The sequence below is a fragment of the Peromyscus leucopus genome, chromosome 13 (genome assembly GCF_004664715.2).
Source record: "Peromyscus leucopus breed LL Stock chromosome 13, UCI_PerLeu_2.1, whole genome shotgun sequence".
In the NCBI taxonomy this organism is placed as follows: Eukaryota; Metazoa; Chordata; class Mammalia; order Rodentia; family Cricetidae; genus Peromyscus; species Peromyscus leucopus.
The window spans coordinates 29,769,593-29,793,700 of NC_051074.1; the positions used below are offsets into that span (position 1 = coordinate 29,769,593).

Here is a 24,108-nt window from a genome sequence, read left to right on the forward strand (position 1 = left end):
GATTTATAAGCAGGGGCTCCGAGCATTACAAGTCTCTTTACTCGGTTTCTTTCATTTTGTTTTCTATTTCGTGAGATTCGATAATAACATAAACCTGAAGATTTTGCTATGACTCAAGCAAAACCAAGAATTGTTTGACTATGTTGGTCTATGAAAGTAAGGCATTTGCCATACTGGGACCTGTGAGAAGGGGGTTGGAAATCTTTGTAAAGACCCACAGTGAAGCAATGGCCTTTATGTAGAACTATATAAAATTCCTAAGACTTTAAAATAATTTTTACAACTGTCTTTTAGGGTTTTTTTTTTTCTAACAGGATGGAGAGATTCTTCACATAATTGATGACTTTGCTTCCTTTATCAGGTCTGCTTTGTGAACCTGGATGTAAACAAGGATGCCTGCAGCACAGAGCACCTGCAGCAGGTAAGAGCTGGACCTGGACCCCTCCAGAAGCCTGTGACAAAGGTCTATGATGCTCTTCTGTAGAAGTGTAGATGATTTCATCACTGCCCATTTCCCTGACCTTGCCCTGACGCTTTTCAGGCTGCCCCATTATATGTTTGAGTCTCAATTATCCTTGCCTGTAACACTGTTCAGGGAGGCAACTCCCCTTACCCATCAGCTTCCTAAAGCGACTATTCTGACCTTTCTTCACTTTCACACCACAGTCTGGCATGCCTTTTCCTAGGTATCTTGTAATTTGGGTGAAGGTAGCCAGTCTTTCCTCTGGTTCTCAGGATTACTCTTCCCCATTCTTTTCACCAAATCTTGTCTCAACCATGTTTTCATTGTCTTACCCTCATCATGCATGAACTTGAATATTTTGCACCTCCTAACACCCAACTTTCCCCAGCTACTTAGAGGTTGAACCCTAGTGTAAATCACTGGGTGCATTAAGCTCTTGAATGTCTGGTCAGCTCTTTAGCAGCCAAGTATGCCTGTGGTACAGTGAAAAGAATTAAGTAATGTCACAGTTTTCATTACATAACCAAAGCTGAGCGCTTTGACCTCATTTTCTATATATATAAATATAATGGCATATTTGCAGCTGGATTATCACACAACAATGCACGCAGGCTTCACTTAGTTGATATTAGGTCCTCAGTTATTCAGGACCCAGTTACAGTATATGCAGAACCTGAGATTACTCAGTACTCCTCTATTTTTGTTCTTGGTATAGTTGAATCAAGTTACTCACAGGAATTACTCACTATAAAACTTACATCAGGTCCCAAATATTGTTTCCTGGTATAGCACTAGAGGGTTTAAAGAAAACTGGGCATATAACTTTATTCAGTGGAGTTACTATGTAGAGTCCTTCAGAAATAGGACAGAGAGGATGGAAGCAAATTCTCATCATAATAACTGTGTTTCCCTAATTTGTAGAATGATTTAGGACAGTTTCCAGTTATGGCTTCGCTCACATAGGTGATGTGATTTGTGCAAGTTACCATTTTCTAGGCCATAGGCTATTTGTGTATATATGAAAGTAATTATGATATCTCATTTACATAGGGTTCTGTCAAGGATTGAATGGAAGAGGATGTCAAATATACAGGCTTTAGCAAACTGTTTAGAACACAGTCAAAGCAAAATCAGTATTGCACATGATTTTTTTTATTATTGACTTTATTGGAACAGAAGATTACTAGTAAAGCAATTTTTTATTCAAACTTTAAGAGGAAAAAATATTTCCAAACTAGTGTTTTTACCTGTTGTGTAATAGTAATTGCCAAATGTTTACTTTGGAAAATTTAAAACCATAGTTTTTTTTTAAGCTTAAATTTTCTATTCCAACCTTAATTCTTATTATCTAGTTTGAAACAGTTTCCTTTCTAGATTCCAAGGGTTATTATTTATATTTTGAGATTATAATATAATTACATCATTTCCTACCTTCCTCTCATACCTCCATTTCCACACATGCATACCCCCTGTTCTCATTCAAATTCATTATCTCTTTTTGATTGTTGTTGTTGTTGTTGTTGTTGGTGGTGGTGGTGGTGGTGATGGTGGTGTGTGTGTGTGTGTGTTAGGTTTTCAGGGATGAGCATTTGATATTAGATCATCATGCTCTTCCCTAGGGAGGACGATTTCTCCTGCTCTCAGCATTCCTTAGTTGCCTCTAGTCCTCTGACTAGGGTTAAGGCCTCCCGAGCTTTCTCCCTTCCATATTAGCGCATATATTGGTGTCATCCTTAATCAGGTCATGTTTAGGCAACCGTGATGGTGACACTTCATGGGCAGCTTCTCTGACATTTCTAGGAGAAATAATCCCACAGAAAACTTCTTGTTCCTCTGCCTTCCACAGTCTTTCTGCCTGCCTCTTCTAGAATGATCCCTGAGTCTTAGTGCGGGAGTTGTGTTGTAAGGAACTATAGACTAAGCAGCTAATATATCTATATTCTAAATAATAAATCATTTTTGTAGATGGAGCAGTTTGGGAGTACTCTTTTAGAAGTGTAAAGGAATCCTCTGAACTAACAAAGTCTTACCCCACAGAAACTGGTCAATGTTTCACCAGACCTTCCAAAACTCATCAACTCGATGAATGTCCAGCAACCAAAAGAAAATGAAATTGTCCTCCTAAGTGGGTTAGCTTCTGGAAACCTCCAGGCAGATTTTGATGTTTCACAGGTAAGTGACATAGTTCTCAATCAACTATTCATTAGTGATAATGTTTCTGTAATCAGAAGGGCATGAACCCCAAACAGATGCTGTGTTCGAGCTTTGGTGGAAGAGCCAACAATGGCTCTGTATTGGACACTGGCCTTTCTCTCTGTTTCTCCCACATAGCATCACTCAGAGCTTGATAGATTTTTATCTCTGCACCAATTCTCAGATCCACAGTGTCGTTTCACTGGGGCTTGAGCAGATAAACTGATTGTTGGTTAGTCCACTTTCTACTACAAGGCCTAGATAAATATTCAAAATCAGAATTTTCTCCCCTTTTAGGAACAAGCCCAGAATTCTAGTATGCATCGCTGGATTATCACACCATCCCATAGCATCATTCTTCTGGGATTTATTTGCTCCTTAAGAAATAATGTCTTAGCCAAGATTTTAAGTAAAGAATGAGGCTTCTGAAATGGAAAGGAAGTATGCTAGGCCCAAGGACTAAAATCCCAGAAGAATGTCATTAAAAATAAAGTAGGAATGGAAATATTATATATTCTGACAATTCTTTGTTGCTGTTGTATAAACCATCACAACACTACTTTGAAGAATCCATTTAAAGCTTTTTAGTCAATTTGCAAGAAAAGTACACATAAGGTATGCTGTAATAATATATACTCCAGTTCCAAATTAAAGTGGTGAGTATTTGTATACACCAGAATATCAGCCCAGAAAGCCAACCTTTATTCAGTCTTGACTCTGCAGACTTAGTGTGGATCTCTGCCTAGTCTGTTTGAATTTTTTAATTGAGACATCAGTATAATAATATTTTTCATTAATGAAGAATCTGGGTTTCTGGGAGGTTATTGATAAATGGCTCTAAGTTCTAAGTCCCATTTATATTCAGCCAAACAATGATGATCAGAAAAAAATTTTCAAGTCTGAAATTTGTAAGTATTTTTATAATACTTACAGACCTGTATTTTCTCTGCCTTTAAGCCCAGGAATGACCTGCTATCCAGTTAAACATCTTTCTTTATGTAGGAAGAAATTCCTTAATATTACAATGTAAAAGCCAACTAGTTCTGGAAGCCAAAACCTGAGTAGAGAGGAAGCACTGACCATGTGTCTGTGCACTAGTGTGGTCATTTTTACTAATAAAACAAGAATCTCATAGTACACAATAATTTACATCTTGTCAGCCAGAGAAACAATATTCCTGAGCATCAAGCAGTTGGATATGAACCTGAAGGATTTGGATCTTTCTCAGCCTGGATTTACCCATTTATGAAGGAGAATAAATTCATTTCTACCTTGAAACATTAACTTGAGAAATAAAATTTGTAAAAAGCACATTATTTAAAACAAATTTTAGTTTTGTTTTTTAAAAAAAAGGGAACAAAATTATAAGAAACCCAACATCCTACAAAAAAAATTGAAACTATTTTTTCTCTCAAATATCCTCTAAAATATGAGTCACTTTATATTAGAATTGCAACACTTTAATAATGACTTTTTAAACAATGTGATACATCAATCAATGAATAGGAAAGCTTTACTGCTTAGTAATCATATACTCTTGATTCTGAAGCTAATAACAAGGCTTGTTAACTATAAACTTTACATGAATTCTCCACAAATTATCTGCCATGGTTTTAAATAGAGCAACAATTAAAAATGTCATTCCTGTCTACTTTATAACACTACATCATCTTTTCCTGATGTGCTCAGCTGTAGCTAACATTGGCAATGTTGAGCATTAGTGGGAGGTCCCAATTTTCTTCTGATGTATCCGTGAAAGCTGATACGGACGTTAATTGGACCTGGCCTTGAACTGAACTTGGTAGACTTTGATTAACCTTAGTTAAGATTCTTAATTAAACATGACTGGAAGGGCTGGAAAGAGAGGGAAAAAATGACTGAAAAGAGACTCAAGTATACAGAGAATGTATGGTTTCATGTAACTATGTCAACACAGGGAGTAGAAAAGAATAAAGGACTTGAACCATGTTGGCAGGACATGGATTTTTCTTATAGTCTCTTTCCTGCTTTCTTTCTATAGGTCCTATTTATCAGACACAAGGAGACATTATCCTATTGTGTTCAAGTTGACTAAAACTAACATTTCAGGTAGTTCTCAAATGTGTCACTGAGTTCTTTTGGTTGTCATGGGTCACATATTCATTTTTTTAACCAGTCACTCTCATTTGAGGGATGTACTATTTAGATTGCCCAGGTAAGATTCATCCCTGGACTCAGAGATGAACCTTCTGTGAATTTCTCAAACAATACATGAAGCAGAAAATTCTGCCTCACAGAGTATGAGGACAAAAGGAATAAACTATGGTCATCAAAGAAGCAAAGATGTTCCATGAGGTATTTGAGAGTGGAGTTACCAACAACTCATTAAATGTCACATAATAAAAAGAATGTTCAACGTCAATCATGGTTGCACGCTGCTATAGTATCTACTATCTGAGAGGCTGAGGTGGGAGGACCACCTCAATAGTTAAATAAAATATTAAGAAAAATCAGTTAAATTTCTGTTCCTGCTTGATTTCTGTTGTTACAATAAACACCATGAACAAAAGCAACTTATGGGAAATAGGGTTAAGGCTTTAGCTTACACATATAGGTAATAATGGATTATTGAGGGATATTAGAACAGGAATTAAAGAAAAATCACACAGGAATGCTACTCACTGTCTCACAACCTTGGATTTCTTATTCAGCCCGTGTCCACCTGCTTAGGGATGGTGCCACCCATAGTGGGCTAAAACCTTCCTCATCAGTCATTAGTCAAGACAATCACTCACAAATATGGCCACAGGGCAATCTGATTGAGGCAGTCCACTTTGGGTTCCCTATTCCCAGGTGACTCAAATTTGTGTCCATTTGACAATAAGAACTAACCGGGACACTCAGCTACAGAAGCAGATGTGTTGAGAAGCTTATTATATACAACAGTTAGGTCTACTCCTGTGGTTGTCCTTCCTACGAGATGAGGGTGTAATTAGCTATACGTGCATGAGTTTGCAAAGGCCCAGTTATGGCCTCTCTTCAAACTTCACACAAGCCTTCTGTGGATACTGGGTATTTCTTGTTTGGACCAAGGGACCATGAGGACGAAAAACACACCAGGATACCATAAGCCTGAATAGGATTTGCTGGCTCTTCCGCTGTTTTCTTGTCTAGCCTTGAAAGGAAGAGTTAGCTTTTTTAACTTGACTTTCTTGTCTGTAAAAGTGCCATAGATCATCAGCCTCATAAATATATTGATCACATTGGAAATAACAAGATGTGAAAAGTACCCTGCAAAGTAGTGATTCTCAATCTGTAGGTCACGACCCCTCAGGGGCACATATCAGATATCTATATTACTATTCGTAACAGTAGCAAGATTACAGTTATGAAGTAGCAGTGAAATAATTTTATGGTCAAGGGACCACCACAACATCTGAAGAACTGTATTAAAGAGTCACAGCATTAGGAAGGTTGAGAACCACTGTGTCAAGTATTATAAAATTACATGATATGTCATTATGTTGTAGGCTATTTTTGTATTACTTGGCTGCAACTCTTAATTTTATATTTTTTTAGAGACTGTTAAGAAAGTACACTTTCTTTCTAAAAATTTCCAAAGCTCTTTGTCACTGGCCTTTCCTGTGTGTTAGTGCTGTAGAGATCACTGGACCTCTTTCAGTGTGTGTCTTTCTATTTTATGTTGGCTCCTTCTTCAAGAGAGCAGCACCAATGGGAAGCCTGAATATAGTTGAGAGAACACTTAACTCCATATCCAAAACACTGACTGAGGCCTTACTGACTCCTCTCAAGATAGCAAAGGATAACAATCTGAGAAAAGGTCTCCATTTAATCAAGAGAGGCAGCCCAGAAGCCTGAGAACCCCCTCTACAAGCCTTCAGCCCAACTTCTTCCTGACCCCAGGCCCTAGCCTTCCTCCTACCCCTAAGCATTTAGCCTATGAAACATATTACTATAATTTCTTTCCCATTTGACATGTAATTCTCTTTGCAAAGCCTCTATCCAGTTTTATAACCGACTGGTGTTTTATCCAAGAACCTGAGAACCACATCTTAAAACCAGTGCCCCCTCTCCCATTCTAGGAGAGAATGGGGTCCTGATATCTGTAGGCCACTGGACCCCAGATAGACTGCATTTTACTTTTCCCCTGTGTAAAGCCAATTAGCAAACACAAATGGCCTTAAATCCCCATTGCTTTTTGTTCCATCACAGTGATGGTCTGGGTTCTGGGCTCCCACTGCTTATTTCAATAATGTTGAATAAAATCGTCCTTGCCTGTTCAACTTCGATCAGTTTGTTTTTTTGCTTTGATGAAGGAAATCTCAAATATATGATATAGCCAGTTGTTTTAAGTAAAACTTTCTTCTAGATGCCCTTGTGTTTCAAAATGTCATATGATGTTTCCTCGAACAGTTTTCCAGGAGGAGCTCTGAAGATATTTCAAATTTAAGGGCCCTTTTCCTTTTCACAGGAGAGGCTGGGAATAAAAAAATGGTCACCCACGATTGTCTTTTATTGTCATTTCTGAGACTGTACCTTCTTTTCTTTCTGTTTTTAGTGCCCTTGGCTGCCAGATATCTGTTTGGTCCAGTGCGCAAGAGGGAACAGAACCAACAGTACCAACTGCATCATCTTTGAGATCAACAAGTTCTTAATTGGTCTGGAGGTGGTGCAGGAGCGTCAGCTCCACCTGGAGACCAATGTTCTGAAGCTGGAGGATGACACAAACTGTTCCCTGTCTTCCATCGAGGAAGATTTCCTTACGGCCTCTGAGCACTTGGAGGAGGAAATCGAGGTGGAGGACTACAGGAGCGGTAAGACATTGTCGGTAAAGCTAGTATGTGCCCTGAGATGAGTCACCCCACCCTACAACATTATCAGTGGGAGAGTCGGGAAAAGTTTCAGGCCACATCAATTTGGCTGACGCATCACAATCTCTACCTGCTCAGGTCTGATGAGGCAGCGATAATAAGAAAACACTGGTGAACATGCTGACTAATGTATTTAAGACAGCTTAATGGTTGGATGGATACTGGCTCCCAAAAGATGCCTTAGGGGTGCTGAAGGAAATCTGTGTGCTCTAAGGGGAAACCTTCCTACCCACCAAGAGAAAGAAAGTCTCTTCCTAACAGGAAAGTCAGTTTCCCCGAAACTTCCACAAAAGCCGGTGTTACCAACAGGAGCCAAGTTGGCCTGGCTTGGCTTTGAATCCCAGGACCTCACTTTGAGTCTGTGAGACCTAAGTCTCCTCTCTAATCTCTTTTAAACCTTGGTTTCCAAAAGTGCCTCTAGTTCGTGATGGTTGTGAGCTTAGAAGGGAATGACCCAGGAAGGTGCTCTGCAGCCATTTAAGTCTACTGACTCATTCACGGAACTCAGTGTGTCCCTCTTCCCACCTTGAAGGAAATTGCATAAAGTGTTGCATTGTTGTTGAGGCAGGACCTATGCAAACTTCAGTGCAAATCTTTGCAACAGAGCCATCATTCCCAAATGCCTTCTCCCCCCTGGACCCCTGCATTTGTGCCCCATATTAAAAGTGTTTCATAAGGCACCATTGCATAACAAAATTCAACCTCTGTATCACATTCACTTTACATGAGGTAACAACCACAGTGCTGTGTTAAAGGGGAGAAGGAGAAACTGGATGCAAATTTAGAAAGTAATGGTTAGTTTGGGCCCATCAGAATCTGCTATCCAAAAAGTGACGATGGTCGGTCCTCAATTTCTCTCTACTAGGTTTTGAAACTATAAACGTGTCGGCTAATGGTTCGGAAGGTAAAAAGCCAAAGGAAGCTACCCAGGAAGGATGGGATTTCCACAAGGAAAAGCACACTAGAAAATATCGTTCGCCCTCGATGAAAACAGAAGGATCAAAGGAAAAGGTAGCAGAGAGCACAGCTTTGCAGAGTCTCAGTCCTTCAGCCAGGTCATCCCGCTGGAGAAGCGAAGCGGCAGGGGACACGCAGCTTGCCACACACCGCTCCCATCCCGAAAACATCAAAGGAGAAACAGAAACATCTCAGATGCTCTACATCCCTAGGGACGCTTATCTCTCCATGGTTAAGAAAGACGGGCTTTCTTCGTGTGACGCAGTCACTGAGCAGGGCAGCGACCCCAGAGACCATGGTGGTGTGCAAAACTCTCTTCCTCCTGTCCAAAATGGAGAAGCCACCACAGGGGAGTACGCTACAAACTTAGCCGAATCAGTGCTGCAAGATGCCTTCATCAGATTGTCTCAGGCGCAACCCACCCTCCCCGGAGAACCTTCAGTCAGTTTCTCCGTGGGCAGTGCTCTGCTTCCCAGTGGCTGCTGTACGAAAGATATAGTGGTCCCACGTTCATGGAATGAGCTCCCCAAAATTGTCATTGTGCAGAGCCCAGACGGCAGTGAAGCTGCCCCAGAGCCAAGTGTCTCCTCCTGGCCTGAAATGGAAGTTTCTGTTGAAACCTCAGGCATCTTTTCTGGAGAAAGCTCCAGCAGACCCACTCAGAGCGCCCTAGAAGTTGCCCTAGCTTGCGCAGCCACTGTTATTGGAACCATCTCAAGTCCACAGGCCACAGAAAGACTCACCATGGAGCAGGAATCCCTGATATCCAGCTATGCCCAGAGAGGCAGTGGGGTACAGCAAACTCAAGTGCCCCAAGTACTCGCAGAACCTTCCGTAAGTGAATATTCCTTCCCATCAGCTCTGTGTGGCGTGACCCAGGTGGCGAGTGCCGTGGCTGTCTGTGGCCTGGGTGAAAGAGAAGAGGTGGCATGTTCTCTAGCTCCAAGTGACCTCTTGCCCACATCCGGGGCTTCTGAAGAAATATCCTCAACTGGAAGTTTAATGATGGGGAGGAGCACAGAGCTGGGGAAGGAAGCCATTGCAGAGGCTCTGCTCAGGGAGGCTGCTCTGGTTTTAGCACGACCTGATGCATACAGCAGCATTGGAGAGCTCTTGGAATCTGTGAACAGGAGAGTCATAGAAACCACCTCCAAAACCCAGACCCTGTGCAAAGAAAACATTCGAAGGGATGAGCTGGCACAGACCCTGTCCAATGTCATCCTCAAGCATTCCATTGATGAAGTTCACCAGAAAAATAGAACAGCTCAATCCACCGATGAAAGGCATCCCTATGGAACTCTGGACACCTTAATGGAAAGTGTGAACCAGCTGCTTCACAATGTGATCTGTTTCACGTTCAAGAAGATGAGTCATCTTGTAACACTCGGTGAACATCCCACTGGCCTTTCCAAAGAGACCATCCAGTGGACAGAGTCAGAACCCTTAGGTTGCCAACCATTTGATCAGGCTGCTGGTCAAGCATGGGCAAAAGCTTCAGCATGCTCTGGCAGCCACCCTCTTAGCAATGCGCATGGCACTGGCCTTGTCATTGGTGATCTGGTAGAGGATGCACCTCCTAAGCAAAACATGGGTGGAGCAAGGCCGGGACTATTCAACAACCCCAGGCTGCAATCTGAATTCTCATGCACTCACAGAATGCTTGATTCAACTGCTAAAACATCCCCCAAGGAAATCTATCTGAAAGGGATTATGGGAGAGGACTCAAAGAACCCTCACCACACACTCAGTTATGATGGCAATGAACAGAGAGCCTCTACAGAAATAGGAAAGTTGCCAAAAACAGGCAAGTGCCACAGCAGCTCCCAGGAAACAGAAGATAGCATTGTTCCAAACACCCAAGAGAAATACACCTGTGCCACACCCATAAACACTGAAATTCAAGTTAACCGGTCCCTGTTAGGGGATGACCTGGTGTTTTCTGCTCAGACTACACCACAAGCAAAGCAGTCTGAGGTATACTGCATCACAGACTTTGCTGAAGAATTGGCAGAGACTGTTGTCTCCATGGCAACTGAAATCGCAGCAATCTGCCTTGACAACTCCAATGGAAAGCAGCCCTGGTTTTGTGCTTGGAAAAGAGGGAACGAGTTTCTGGTGGCGCCTACTGGATCCTGCCGATCTTTGAAGAGGAAGAAGGAAAACTCAGGCAGTGGAAGCACTGTGAGGAAACATAAGCCACCCCGCCTCAGTGAAATCAAGAGAAAGACAGACGAGCATCCGGAGCTGAAAGAGAAGCTGATGAACAGAGTCATGGATGAGTCTATGAACCTTGAAGACACTCCTGATTCTGTCAGTTCTTTTGCAAATGAAGTGGCAGCCAGGATCATGAACCTAACAGAGTTCTCCACGGTGGATGGAGGGTGGCAAGCCCAGAACTGTTCCCGAAACCGGTTTCTGGGTGGTGATAGGTGGAACCGGCTGAAGGCCTCCAGCTGTGAAAGCATTCCAGAGGAGGACTCTGAAGCCAGGGTCTATGTCAACAGCCTGGGTTTAATGAGTACCTTAAGCCAGCCAGTTAGCAGGGCCAGCTCAGTCTCCAAACAGTCCAGCTGTGAGAGCATCACCGATGAGTTTTCCAGGTTTATGGTGAAACAGATGGAAAGTGAAGGCAGAGGGTTTGAGTTGCTGCTGGATTACTATGCTGGTAAAAACGCCAGCAGTATTCTGAGCTCAGCCATGCAGCAGGCTTGCCAGAAAAGCGAACACCTCAATGTGAGGCCAAGCTGCCCTTCGAAGCAGTCCAGCACAGAGAGCATCACAGAGGAGTTCTACAGGTACATGCTGAGGGACCTTGCCAGAGAAGGCAAAGATGGTACCTCCTCCAGACGAAGCAGCCATGACTGGACCTCGGGCTTGCTGTCTCCTTCTGCTCGATCGCCGCTGTGCTACAGACAATCATCTATGCCGGACAGCAGGTCCCCATGTGCCAGATTAACAGTGAATGCACCTGTCAAAGCCAACTCCTTAGACGGCTTTGCCCAAAACTGCCCTCAAGATTCTCTGAATGTACAGCCAGTCGGTAGGGCTTCCTCCTCGGGTCTCTGCAAATCAGACTCATGCTTGTATCGCAGAAGTGGGACTGACCAGATCACAAACATGCTAATTCATGAAACATGGGCCAGCTCTATTGAGGCTCTCATGAGAAAGAACAAAATTATTGTGGATGATGGTGAGGCAGCTGGTGTTAGTCCTGGTCCTGTTTCTGGTGGCTCTCCTTTGCAAGTAGAGAAGTGTGGAAGCAGATTAACTACCAGCAGAGGACACAGGGGGCCACCTCTGCTTATACAGGAGTCTGTTGGTTACCAGAGAAAGGATGTTGTTACTGAAAGCAATCATTCCTCAGTGTCATCTCCAAGCAAAACAGCTCCTGTTAAAAAACTCAGTGGTTTTGATCCTAGAAGAGAAACTTCTTCATGCCACAATGCCATTGTTCTCAAAAACCCCAAGCAGCCGCTTTGCTCAAGGGATGTACCTTTGATTCAGATAGAGACAGATCAGAAAGACGAGGGCATTGGAGAAGATGAATCTATCCTTTGCCAAAGTGGCTCCCTAGAGGAAAAAGAAGGGCACCCACCTGAAGAAAATATCCCAGATGTGGCCAGAAGTGGAGACACGGCCCTGAGTACCTGCCAAAGCTGTTGGTAAGTTGATCGTCTCTGAGACCAAATAGGTGCATGTTCACTGGAGTTTATACCTCAATTAGTGTTTTCCTAAATCAGTGGCTTTCACCCTGTGGGTCATGACCCCTTTGGGGGTCACACAACACTTTCACAAGGGTTGCATATCAGATATCCTGCATATCAGATATTTTTACATTATGATTAATAACAGTAGCAAAATTACAGTTATAAAGTAGCAATGAAAATAATTTTATGGTTTGAGGTCACCATAACATAAGGAACTATATTAAAGGGTTGCAACATTAGGAAGGTTAAGAACCACTGTTCTAAATCTTAGGAATACAGGAATGTTATTGATGCACAAACAGAATTCCTGAGACAATAAATGACCTCAGTAGGCCCACCTTATCCAATGACATTTTTTCCAATGTTCCTATGGCTCGGCCTTCTGTAATTGTAGGCATAAGTTATGGCCCCTCATGTGCCTGCTGTTTTATTTTGTTTAGAATGCCTGATCTTCCATCCTCATCCAAGATCAATAATCCCCGTGGTCATCTTGTGGAAATTTGTTCTTATGCCTATAATAACTCTTGGCTCAAAATGCTATATTTTTATTGCATGTCACTCATATGCCAGGAAGCAAAGTGACTTTATTCCCATGTCCAAGGGCATCAGGTCACTACCTAACCCCTACAGTTGGTGCTCAACTATATTTCATGAATGAATGGTTACTATGAAAATAGGAAATTAGTCAGAACCTGATAAGGTTCTGATACACCTTGCTATAAGCAGAAAAAAAAATCTTATTAGGCTAATCAAAATATAATTTGTAATTAACTGTGAATATTAGTTCGAGTGTTTCCTCAGCATTAGATAACTGAGACAATACTGAAATGGGACAGTTAACCATCTGGAATTCAAAACTGATTTCATTCTATATTCATAGCATAATAAATATCTGCCTACTACAAGAGAAAGAAAGAGGGAAAGGAAGGAATGAAGGAAGGAAGGGAGAAAGAGAAGGAAGGAGGCAGAGAAGGAGGAAGGAAAGTTTGTTGTGTAATTTACTTTTTAATTTCCAAAACAAATTGAATTCATTTATGCAACAAAAGAATCACAGCATAGTTCTCCTCATTAAAGTTAGTACACCAATGGTTTGGTAGCTTTTTAAATCATTCATGGTGATTGTCAATCAAAGATAAGAATAATAAGCAACAGCAATGTTTTCATTTGTAAATAGTTAAATTTAATAAATTTTAACTTTAGAATTGGTGATTAAGTTCGTTGGCATCTCGTCTCTAAAGAGTTCCCTTTTCTGGCTTATTCTAAGAGTCTCTATGGAGACCCTGTGTCCCACGAGTGCCAGCTCTTGCAGTGCACAGTGTAACTGTCACAGGGTGCATGCAGAGTCTCTCTGGAAGCTGTCATTTGGACAGTGCTTTTCCAGAAGACTGTACTCCAAGCAGCGGGAATGAAACTTGAATCGGAGGCAAGGTAACTATTTCCCTCAGGCTGCACAAGGAATATGAGTTTTTTTCTTAACTTCCAGTTTCTGCACACTACTCACAAGGGACCATTGTATCATTCCTTTATTTTTAGTCCATAATTAAAGTTTAGTGAAACAGAAAATTCAAGCTTTAGGAACATACAGTTTTGAGAAATAACCTGTGTAGTCTTTTCAGAGATGCATGCCTACAGTTTGTTGTTTACAAAAAGGCCATAATTTTTTTCAAATATATTTAGCTGGAATAAACAAGTTGAACACAACTATCACCAAATGTTAACAGTTCTCTAATGTTTGTGATGCGTAGACCCCTAAGCAGAAGAGATGCATATTAAGGTGTTAAAACACCCCCACCAGAAAGGGTTCTACATGGTGTCTTTGGTATAGGGTCCAGTCAGACGTGAGAACTTCCTGTTAGACAGTTAGCACTAAGAACTTTCCTCTCCAGTTGGGTAGAACCCCAGAAGCCCCGAAGGAGAAGAAAACAAAAAGGCATAGGGACCAAAACCACAAAGCTAAGACTAATGAAGTCGGCCAAATAGACAAAGAAACAAGGTTTCATCAATAATTATTTGGCTATGGACAGTGTTCACCAAAGGTTTTGCTGTGGAGGGACTGTGGAGAAATGTATCAGAGCCAAAGACACAAAATAGCCAATATGTCATTTTTCAGAATTGTTATATTTAGAAATACATAAAAAGGAGAAACACTGATTCCAAGCCCCTGACTTAAAGTCAGCAGAAGCCAAGAAAAGGTCAGTGAAGGTCACCAAATCACAAAGCATCGAGAACTAATACCCGACAAGATTTATGGTTGTAGACACAATCAAATAATGTTTATCATTACACAGTTCTGAATTAAATGTCACTAATGGGATTCCTAAAACAGACTTAACCTGGGAAAGTTGCAAACACTTGGTGCTCTGCACAAATAAAGCCTTAGCTGACTCAGACTCCTGTTCTGTATAATCACCCAAGCATTCCACCTCTCCCTTCAGGATATAGATATATGACTCTAGTTTTCATCAAATAAAACAGAAAGAATGTAGAATATCCCAGAAATTCAAGTGTTGGCTCTAATTGTAAAACACAGAGATGAAGGCTTGAATATCATTTTTTTGTTTTGTGGAGCAATATAACCATCATAGAACATGAACTACACTACATTAAACTATATCCATTTGAACCAGTTTCCTAATCTCTCTCATTTTGGTTTATTCACCCAGAAATGGGAGTTGCAATATAATTCTTAAATTTAAATAATGTTTTGTATACAAAACTCTTAATTCAATATTTTACTCATTGTGAACATTCAATAAATTCATTTGGTTGTCATTATTGTTTATGATGTCATTTGACTGAAAGTATATGGTAGCCTTTATTTCAAGATATGTCTCTTTCCCCAAGGGGAAACCTGTCATGAACAATGTGAGAGATTTATTGAAACAAGAGAATTCCCAAGATTGCCAAGCAGAAAAATTAGTCACAGTTCAGTTACATTTGCTGAGCTCAGAGTTGCTATCAGGGGATTTGATTTGTCAAAATAGCTGGAAACAGAACTTCATTCTCCATAGCAGAGTTCAGCCCACGTACATGCAAGAGTGAGGAATGTGACACAGACAGACAGTCTGAATGTTGTTTGGAGGTGGAGAAAGATTATGTCCTGAAGATATTTTTAGGGTCTTCTCTGAAGGACATCTTCATAATTCTTTAAAATATGGTAAAAATTCAACACAATGAAATAAAACCACTTTCTTACTTTTTGATCACTGGAAGCTGAAGATCCATTGTGGAAATCATTCCCAAATGGAAATATTTATTTACTGTTAGCATCATATTTTGAAGATGCATAGACTTGATAGATGTATAGTTCTTGATTCTTTAAAGATAAAAAAAATATCCTGTTGGTGGCCACCACTTTCTCCTTAACACATCATGATTTGCAGAGGAAAATAAAGAGCAGTTATTTAACTTTTGACACATTGATCCTTAAGCAGAAGTGATAAGCTGAATCCTGAGCATTTACAGGATATCCCATACATTGTAGTAATCTGTTGTTTCAGAAACATACAACAGACCTGGACAAATATAGCCAACTGGTCTTTGGCAAAGGAGAAAAGTGATCTAGTTTAGAAGACAAACTTTCTGGTCTGGAGAGATGGTTCAGCAGTTAAGAACATTTGCTGCTTTTGCAGAGAACCTGGGCTGAGATCGCAGCATCCACAGTGGGGCTCACAAACATCCATAACCCCACTTCCATCTTCTGGCCTCTACAGCCAACAGGCATGCACATGGTATATGGACATATATGTAGGCAAACATTCATACACATGAAATAAAAACAAATAAATCATAAGAAAAAGAAAAATTAGATATTTACAAAAGAAAAAAAAAGTTTTTTTTTCAGTAGTCTCCATAACAACCAGGTATCCATTGTGATTGCTTGTCTTCATTATCAAGTTGACTAGATTTAGATTTATACAGGAAGCACCATTCTAACAATGTCTATAAAGATGTTTCTAATTGGTTTAGCTAAGGAGGGACGATCTACCTTGAATGTGAGTGGTAGCATCTCATGGGCTAAGGTCAAGTCCAAATAAAAACAAAAATAGGAGGAAACTCTAGGACCACCACCATTCCCCTCTCTCTGCATCCTGACTGTGGATGCAATGCGACCAACTGCTTCAAACTCTGCTGCCATATCTTCCCTGCTGTGGCAAACCATAACCTCATATCATGAACCCGAAGAAGTCCTTCCTTCATTGAGTGGCTTTTGTCAACAGAATAAGATAAGCCACAGACTATCAAAACATATTTCTGAAAGACACACCCAATAAAAGGAAACGATCTAAAATGTTAAAGTTCAAGATGATTTTATATGTTGACAAATCTCTCATAAGCATGGGACTGTCCTGATAAAGAAGCATGACTTCAATTAAAAAAAAAATCTCTCAAAATTTAGCAGTAAGAAAATGAACAACTTATTGGGAAATAGATAAAGGTTAAGGGGTTGAAGGCTAGGTTCTCAGCTAGTAAAAATAACCATTGGGAAAAGATTCCATCCCAAAAGGTTTTGTGTAGTCCTTGTATCCGCCTATGATTGGATTCATTATTTGATCACATGATTGGGAGGTGATATAAACTTAGAGGTGGGGTCTAGCTGGAAGAAGTAATTTGTTTGAGAAGTATCCGAGTGGGAGCCATAGCTTGTGTTTGTCTCCTCATCTCCTGTCTGTCTTGAAAAGAGTCCCTTTGCTCTCCCACATGATGCTATCATGATGTTCAGCTTTACCATGTACGGGCCCAAGGGCAACAGAACCAAGTAGCCATGGGACGACCCCTCTTAAAACATGACCTTAAATGAGCCTTTCTCCCTTTCATTACCTCTCTCAGGTATTTGACACAGTGACAAAAGGCTGGCCCAGTGCTCAGCTATCACATGACATTAGGAAATTTCACATTCAAACAGCTGAATACAGTGAATATCTATTAAGATGAACAAAAGCCAAACCACTGACAACATCAATTCCTGGATGCAGTATGTTACAACCCGTTGGTACAAAATGGATGATTGCTTTGGAAGATAGTTGCCAGTTTCTTTCAAACTAAGCAATTGATGTTCATCCAAAAAAGAAAAAGAAAATCTGTGTGGATCTTTAAATCAGCTTTATTTCTAATTATCAAAACACAGAAATAAACAATATGTCTTTTGTCTTAGTTATTTTTCTACTGATGTGACAAAACACCATGACCAAGACAATTTATGAAAGAAAGCATTTAGTTGAGTTTGTGGCTTCAGGTATTATATTCCATAATGGCCTGCCAACAGAAACACTTGAGACCTGAAATTTTGATCTATGAGTATAAGACAAAGGGAGGCACATGAGTCCTTTAGACTCTCAAAGTCCATCCCTAGTGACACACCTCCTCCAAAAAGGTCACACCTCCTAATCCTTTCCAAATTTCTAGCAACTGGGGACCAAATATTCAGATATAAAAAGCTTATATACAGGCAATTCTCATTAAAACCACTACATTCTTCAATAGGTGAATGGTAACATATATTGTGGTACATGTTAATGGAATATATGTGGAATAGTGTTAGAAGATAGGAAGGAAGAGTGATGAAGCCATAGAAATGAATGGAGTAAGCATGAATGTGTGTTGTGAATAACCATCTTAAAGGGCTATAAACTGCATTGTATTTGGAAGAAATGAGGCAATTGGGATAAGAGAAAAAGGAACAGCTCCAGAAGTTAGGGGATGTCGGGGGTGAACAGAGTTCAAAGGATTTGCAGGGCTGTATAACTACTCTGCATGATGCAGTAGTAAATACGTCTGCACCACTGCCATGGTTGAAGTATCTGCTCTCAAAACCATTGATTAAAAATCTAAGCTGGGCTATGGTGGTGCACGTCTTTAATCCCAGCACTTGGGAGGCAGAGGCAGGTGGATCTCTGTGAGTGTAAGGCCAGCCTGGTCTCCAAAGCGAGTTCCAGGAAAGGCGCAAAGCTTCACAGAGAAACCCTGTCTCAAAAAACCGGAAAAAAAAAAGTCTAATCACCACTACAAAAAGAAGCTGTTTAATGAGATGTAAGAGCTGCAATTATCTATGGGCATAAGAATGAGTATTTAGAAGGCTATTAGAAACTATTCTACTTAGTAGTAGACTCCCCTTTAAGGCCTATGACATCTCCAGCCACAGGTTATTGGCTATGTTTCAGGTCTGAGGAGGACAGAGAGAAGAGTGGAAAGGATGCAAGTATGGTGACTCATATATGAATTCTGCAAATAAAAACAATACTTTTACAAAAAATAAAAATAACTATAAAAAGTCTAATCATTGATGCAAAAGTGTGGTGAGCTGCCTACTGAGATATTTTGGTTTTTGTATATTATTATATATTATAAATAGTTCTATCCTCATAAAGAGATAATGTCAATTGTTAAAAGGCTCAGGGATAGTTCAGTCTCACTGTTTCGGGTGATCCTGCTCGTCCATACCCTCCATGGATGACATGGCAAGAAGTCCTTCACCAGGTTGTAGGCAGAAGTTTCTCTCCTCTGCCTGTTACCAAATACTCAGCAGCTGCTTCTTAAATAATTGACTGTGAGGCTTAATATCAATTACAAATGCCTGGCCAGTAGCTCAGGTTTATTGCTAACTAGCTCTTACACTTAAATTAACCCATAATTCTTACCTCTGTCTAGCCATGTGACTGGGTACCTTTTCTCAAAATGGCATTCTCATTTGCTTCCTTTGCATCTGGCTGGTGATCCTTGACTCTGCCCTCCTTCTTCCCAGCATTCTCAGTTCAGCTTTCCTGCCTAACTTCCTGTCCAGTTAGAGTTCAGTCAGTGTTTTATTAAACCAATTCAAGTGACAAACATTTACAGTGTACAAGAGGGTTATTCCACAGCATCAGGTATAGACTCCACAGCCTTAAGTTCTCACTTCCAGACTGAGAGCCAAATTTCTATCATTTATAAATGACAAAGTCTTTGTCATTTTGTTATAGGACCACAAAATAGAATAAAACAATCTTTACATATGTGTCAAATATGCATACAACATATTAGCACCAAAAGTGTGCCCTAATATCTATTACGTACTTTGGATAATAATTACAGCAATGGACCACTATAGTGCAGTATGTTAAGAGCAAGGATAGGAAGGGAGCCTTTACATATATGGGAGAAACTTACATAGATGGATGGATGGATGGACGGACGGGTGGGCGGGCGGATGGACAGACAGACAGATAGATAGATAGATAGATAGATAGATAGATAGATGAATAGATAGATAGATAGATGAAAGAATTTTTTATGTTTTATGAGATAGAGTCTCACTAGGGTTTATGTTTTATGAGATAGAGTCTCACTAGGGCTGGCTTCAAACTCATAGCAATCCTCCCCCTGCCTCATCCTTCTAAGTGCTGGTATTATAGATGTGAATCACACCTGGTTTTTAAATATTTAACTTTTCTGTGAACCTAAAATAATTCTAAAGAATAAAGGATAATAGCTTTTGCTAAATAAAAACATTTTGGGACAAGCAATATGGCTCAGTGGTAAAGGTGCTAAATGCCAAATCTGACAGCTTGAATCTTGATCCCCTAGACCCACACAATGGAAGATAAGGACTGGCCCCCATAAGTTGTCCTCTGACCTCTGCATATATGCCATGGCAAGCACATACTGAATAATTTAAATTAAATAAAGCCTCAAAAAAAGCATTTTGTTCAAACAAAATCTCAGAGAATATACTACTGTGAGACTATGCAATAATGTTAGTGGAAGTTTATAGATGGATGGAAATGAATATTAACAGTAACTTGACTATAGATAAAGGAGCAAAAAGAGTCACAAGGAATAACAGGGTAGCCTAATGTAAAACACAGTCTTCTCATTTTATTTTTGTATTTCTTCAAAACATACTATTTTAAGTAAAAGGGGTTTATTTTATGGTATATGAAAAACTGAAATATATGTCACTTATGGCATAAAGGCTAGGAGAGAGTAAACAGAAGTATGTTGTATACATGTTGTCCATCGTGTCAGTGTTATAATGTAAGCTATACATTGTATTTAAATGCCAAAAATTCTGCAATAACCACTAAAACTGTGAAACAAAGAATTACAATTGTAAGTCAATAGTGGAGATAAACATGAAAGTCTAAAACTTGCTCTGTTAATTAAGAGAAATCTGGAGTGAAGGGTAAAAAGCAACTAAGACCTGATGGGACAAATATAAAACAAGATTATATATTTAAGCCCAGCCTAACTGATGGTCACATTAATTATCGATGATCTAAACCCTTCAGTTAAAAGTCAGAGATTATCCTTTTGCATAAGAAAGCAAAACCCTAGCACAAGCTGTGTGCAAAAAAAAAAAAAATGACCTGAAATATAAAGATGCAAATGGGTCAAAAGTAAAAGGATGGAAAATAAAAGATTTTTAAAGGCCAAATAGCCCTCAGGATAAACAGTATTATCCGGGATAATGGTGTTTTATAAGGTAACGGGGTCAATCCATCCAAAAGACAATCTTCTTGTATATAGAACCACCTAAGTAGCAAAGCATCAAATGATAATTTTAAAAGCTAGAAGGAGAAACAGACACAGAACCATACTGGAAATTTAACATTCTTCTCTTAATAATTCATGAAATAAAAACAATATGTAAACATGCTATAAATGTGTGTATGTATTTACAAGAGAAACTTCCAGACACAATAGGGCACGTGCCAATAATGAACTCAGAGATGAGACGATGCACACATGTCCAGCTCAAGCTCCGTCATGACAAAATCCCAGCACCTAAGGGGCCAAGTGGAGAACAAAAACCCACCGCTGGTTGAAGAGCTGCTGGGAGACGGAGTGCTGGCTTTCTTGATTGATGTGACCCTTAGTAAACTGGCCACACCCCAGAGCAGTCATCACTCCATGACCCAGCTGGGCAACAAGCTGGACTCATGGGAAAAGACGGGATAAAAAGAGGAAGACTTCTCAAAGTTGGGAGGGAGAAGTGGGAAAATGGAGAGGGAGGAAGGGGAGGAATTCGAGGAGGAGGGTGAATGCATTCAAAATCCATTGAAATTCTCAAACACTTAATAAAATATCGATTTAAAAAGACCAACATTCTCCATCAACCTAATCTATACAATTTAAGAACAGTCTATCCCAACAGCAAAGTATACATTTTTTTTTCAGGTGAACTTAAAACATTCGTCAAGATGTATCATAGATCAAAAAGCAAGTCAATGCATTTAAAAGAATTTAAAACATAAAGAATATGTTCTCTGATATGTTGGAGTTAACCCAAAAGTTAATGATAAAAGATGTATACAAAATCTTCCATAATAATTAGACATTGTTATATTTAGAAATTAACCAATTATCTATTGCTCACAGGGGAAGTTAAACTCTAAATGAAAAATGTAAACTTGTTAAAATTTGTGATGGGATGGTAATGCTATTTAGGAAAGAATCTACACTTTTAAATGTTTCTGTTTTTTAAATCAGAACAGTTTATCATCTGTGCACTGAGTATCCATCATTTAAAAACTAGAAAAGATCAGGGACAGAGCAGTAGCTCAGTGGTAAAGCCTGAGTTTGACGCCCCAGGACCCACATGGCAGAAGGAGACCAACTCCTGTAAATTGACCTCTGACCTTCATACCCATGCTGTGGCACAGGCTCACCCACACACTTACACACAATAAACAAATTAATGCAATAAAAAATCTTTTAAAGGATTATCAAATTAATTTTTTTAGACAGCTGAAAGTAAATCATCAAAATGGGAATGTGTATCAATGATTGTAAAAATCAAGGGAGAAAATTAATAAAAATCTCACACTCTTTTTACCTCAAAAGACTGGTGAATATTTGCACATCTATTCATTTTACATTCAAGTAAAATATGTAAGAAGGGAAAATGTCTGCTGTCATTTCTCATTTCAAAGGATTTTCTATGATAACAACTGCACGGCAGCACCTGCCTGTTTAAACCACTGCCTTCTACCTGTGCCGAGTGATTTCTACTTTCCATTTATGATGATGGCTTAAAACAAACACAGTTAGGTTATGTGAAAAGAAAAACTGACCTAAGGAAATCTTACGACTATGACACAGATGTTACACAGGCGTGTGAGATAAAAAGCAGGAGAACACTCGGCTTGTTTTCAACGTGGAAACTGGACAGTGATGGAGGCTGCCGGATGATATACATCAGCATCACACTTTTGTACATTATTCACCAGCAAATAAGCCAGCTATAAGCTTCTCCAAAAAGCAAACAAAAGCTAGCACTCTGGGTAATCATTACTGGCTCTGAATTTCCATTTTATGGCACAGATGTGAGGTTTGCTGTAAATAGAGCATGAAATTGAGATAAAATAAAATGTGCTGACAGACTTATTTGTTAACCTGGATATTCCATGTCAGTCGCTAGGACTCAGCTCCTTTTTTAGCAAGAAATATCCTGAAGTGAATTTTTCTATACTATAATGTCCTAAATTAATAAGGAACTGGGCTCAAAATTGATTTTCAACTGGGTGAATAAATGGGGCCAGAGCCTCTCCCTCATTCTCATGGTTAGTTCATTCATACATTTTTTTGTAACTAAACACGATCTCCTTGACCAGGCCATCCTCTCTCTTTTACCCAGTTCAAATCTTAATATTGTAGGAAGGAAAGCCAGTCATATTAAGTGGGAGGACACACTAAGGACAGCCACACCACAACACTATCCCTATCCACAGGGTTGACAGAAGGCACTTGCTACCAGGTGCTTTGGGATGGTCTGTATGTCAAATGCTCTGATTGGTCAATAAATAAAACACTGATTGGCCAGTGGCCAGGCAGGAAGTATAGGTGGGACTAACAGAGAGGATAATTGAGAGAACAGTAAGGCAGAAGGAGACACTGCCAGCTACCACCATGACAAGCAGCATGTGAAGACGCCGGTAAGCCACGAGCCATGTGGCAAGGTATAGATTTATGGAAATGGATTAATTTAAGCTATAAGAACAACAGTTAACAAGAAGCCTGCCACGGCCATACAGTTTGTAAGCAATATAAGTCTCTGTGTTTACTTGGTCGGGTCTGAGCGGCTGTGGGACTGGCGGGTGACAAAGATTTGTCCTGATTGTGGACAAGGCAGGAAAACTCTAGCTACAGCCAGGCCTGTACCCACAAAGCTGGAAGTCAAGAGCCAGCTCCCTCTAGTTTCCCTCTGACCTTCACCAGTCCCTACCCCTCATACATAAATAAATAAATAAATAAATAAATAAATAAATAAATAAATAAATAAATAAATAAATAATAGGATAAACACCACTCTACCCCATTGACTCCTTTCAACCTACTTTAAATAAAGCCAGTAGACAGCGGTAAGTGGAAGATACAAGAAAGCTGCTGGCATCTAATTATGAGAGGAAAAAGTGGTATCCAGCTTCAAAGGGAGTGGCCCCTACGGTAAGACTCCACGGAGTCCAGCATGATGCTTGGTGTGTGGAGATGCAGGCATATGGGTGCCCAGTGTGGGCTCTGAGAACAACCCAGTGTTTCACCTCCTCTCTTGGTCATGATATCTTGATGTCTACAGTGACAGCCTTGAGAACAGAGAGGAACCAGAAGCAGAAGTCTTGAAAGAAGCCAAACCCCCAGATGAGTCCCCCAACCCTCCGAGTAGCAGCGAGGAGAGTACAGGCAGCTGGTCCCAACTGGCCAACGAAGACGACAACCCAGATGACACAAGCAGCTTTCTGCAGCTCAGCGAGCGGTCCATGAGGTACTTAGTTCCCCTTCTATGGGCTGCCTAAGGAAGTCGGCCTCGATAAAGATTCCAGAATGCATGTTATAGTTCAGTGCCAGGTGCCCTTAAAAAGAAAAGAGTAGAAGCCCCCTGTTAACCAAGGTCTGTGCCTATCATGATTTGGGCTAAAAGCTATCTCAATATCTAGTTACGGTT

The 24,108-nt window shown here is 40.2% G+C and overlaps 1 protein-coding gene across 5 annotated transcripts in view; it reads left to right on the forward strand.

Moving 5' to 3' along the window:
* LOC114696427 (SPHK1 interactor, AKAP domain containing) overlaps positions 1–24,108 on the forward strand; it is a 151,692-nt gene that overhangs the window by 113,976 nt on the left and 13,608 nt on the right. For 4 of the 5 annotated variants that reach the window (XM_028874099.1, XM_028874098.1, XM_028874100.1 and 1 more), the window contains 5 exons: positions 362–421; positions 2,501–2,635; positions 7,215–7,470; positions 8,393–12,146; positions 23,743–23,928. In XM_028874099.1, the coding sequence (XP_028729932.1) occupies positions 362–421; positions 2,501–2,635; positions 7,215–7,470; positions 8,393–12,146; positions 23,743–23,928 (4,391 nt within the window). The remainder of the gene's footprint in view (positions 1–361; positions 422–2,500; positions 2,636–7,214; positions 7,471–8,392; positions 12,147–23,742; positions 23,929–24,108) is intronic. The other variant, XM_028874101.1, reaches the window with a different exon arrangement.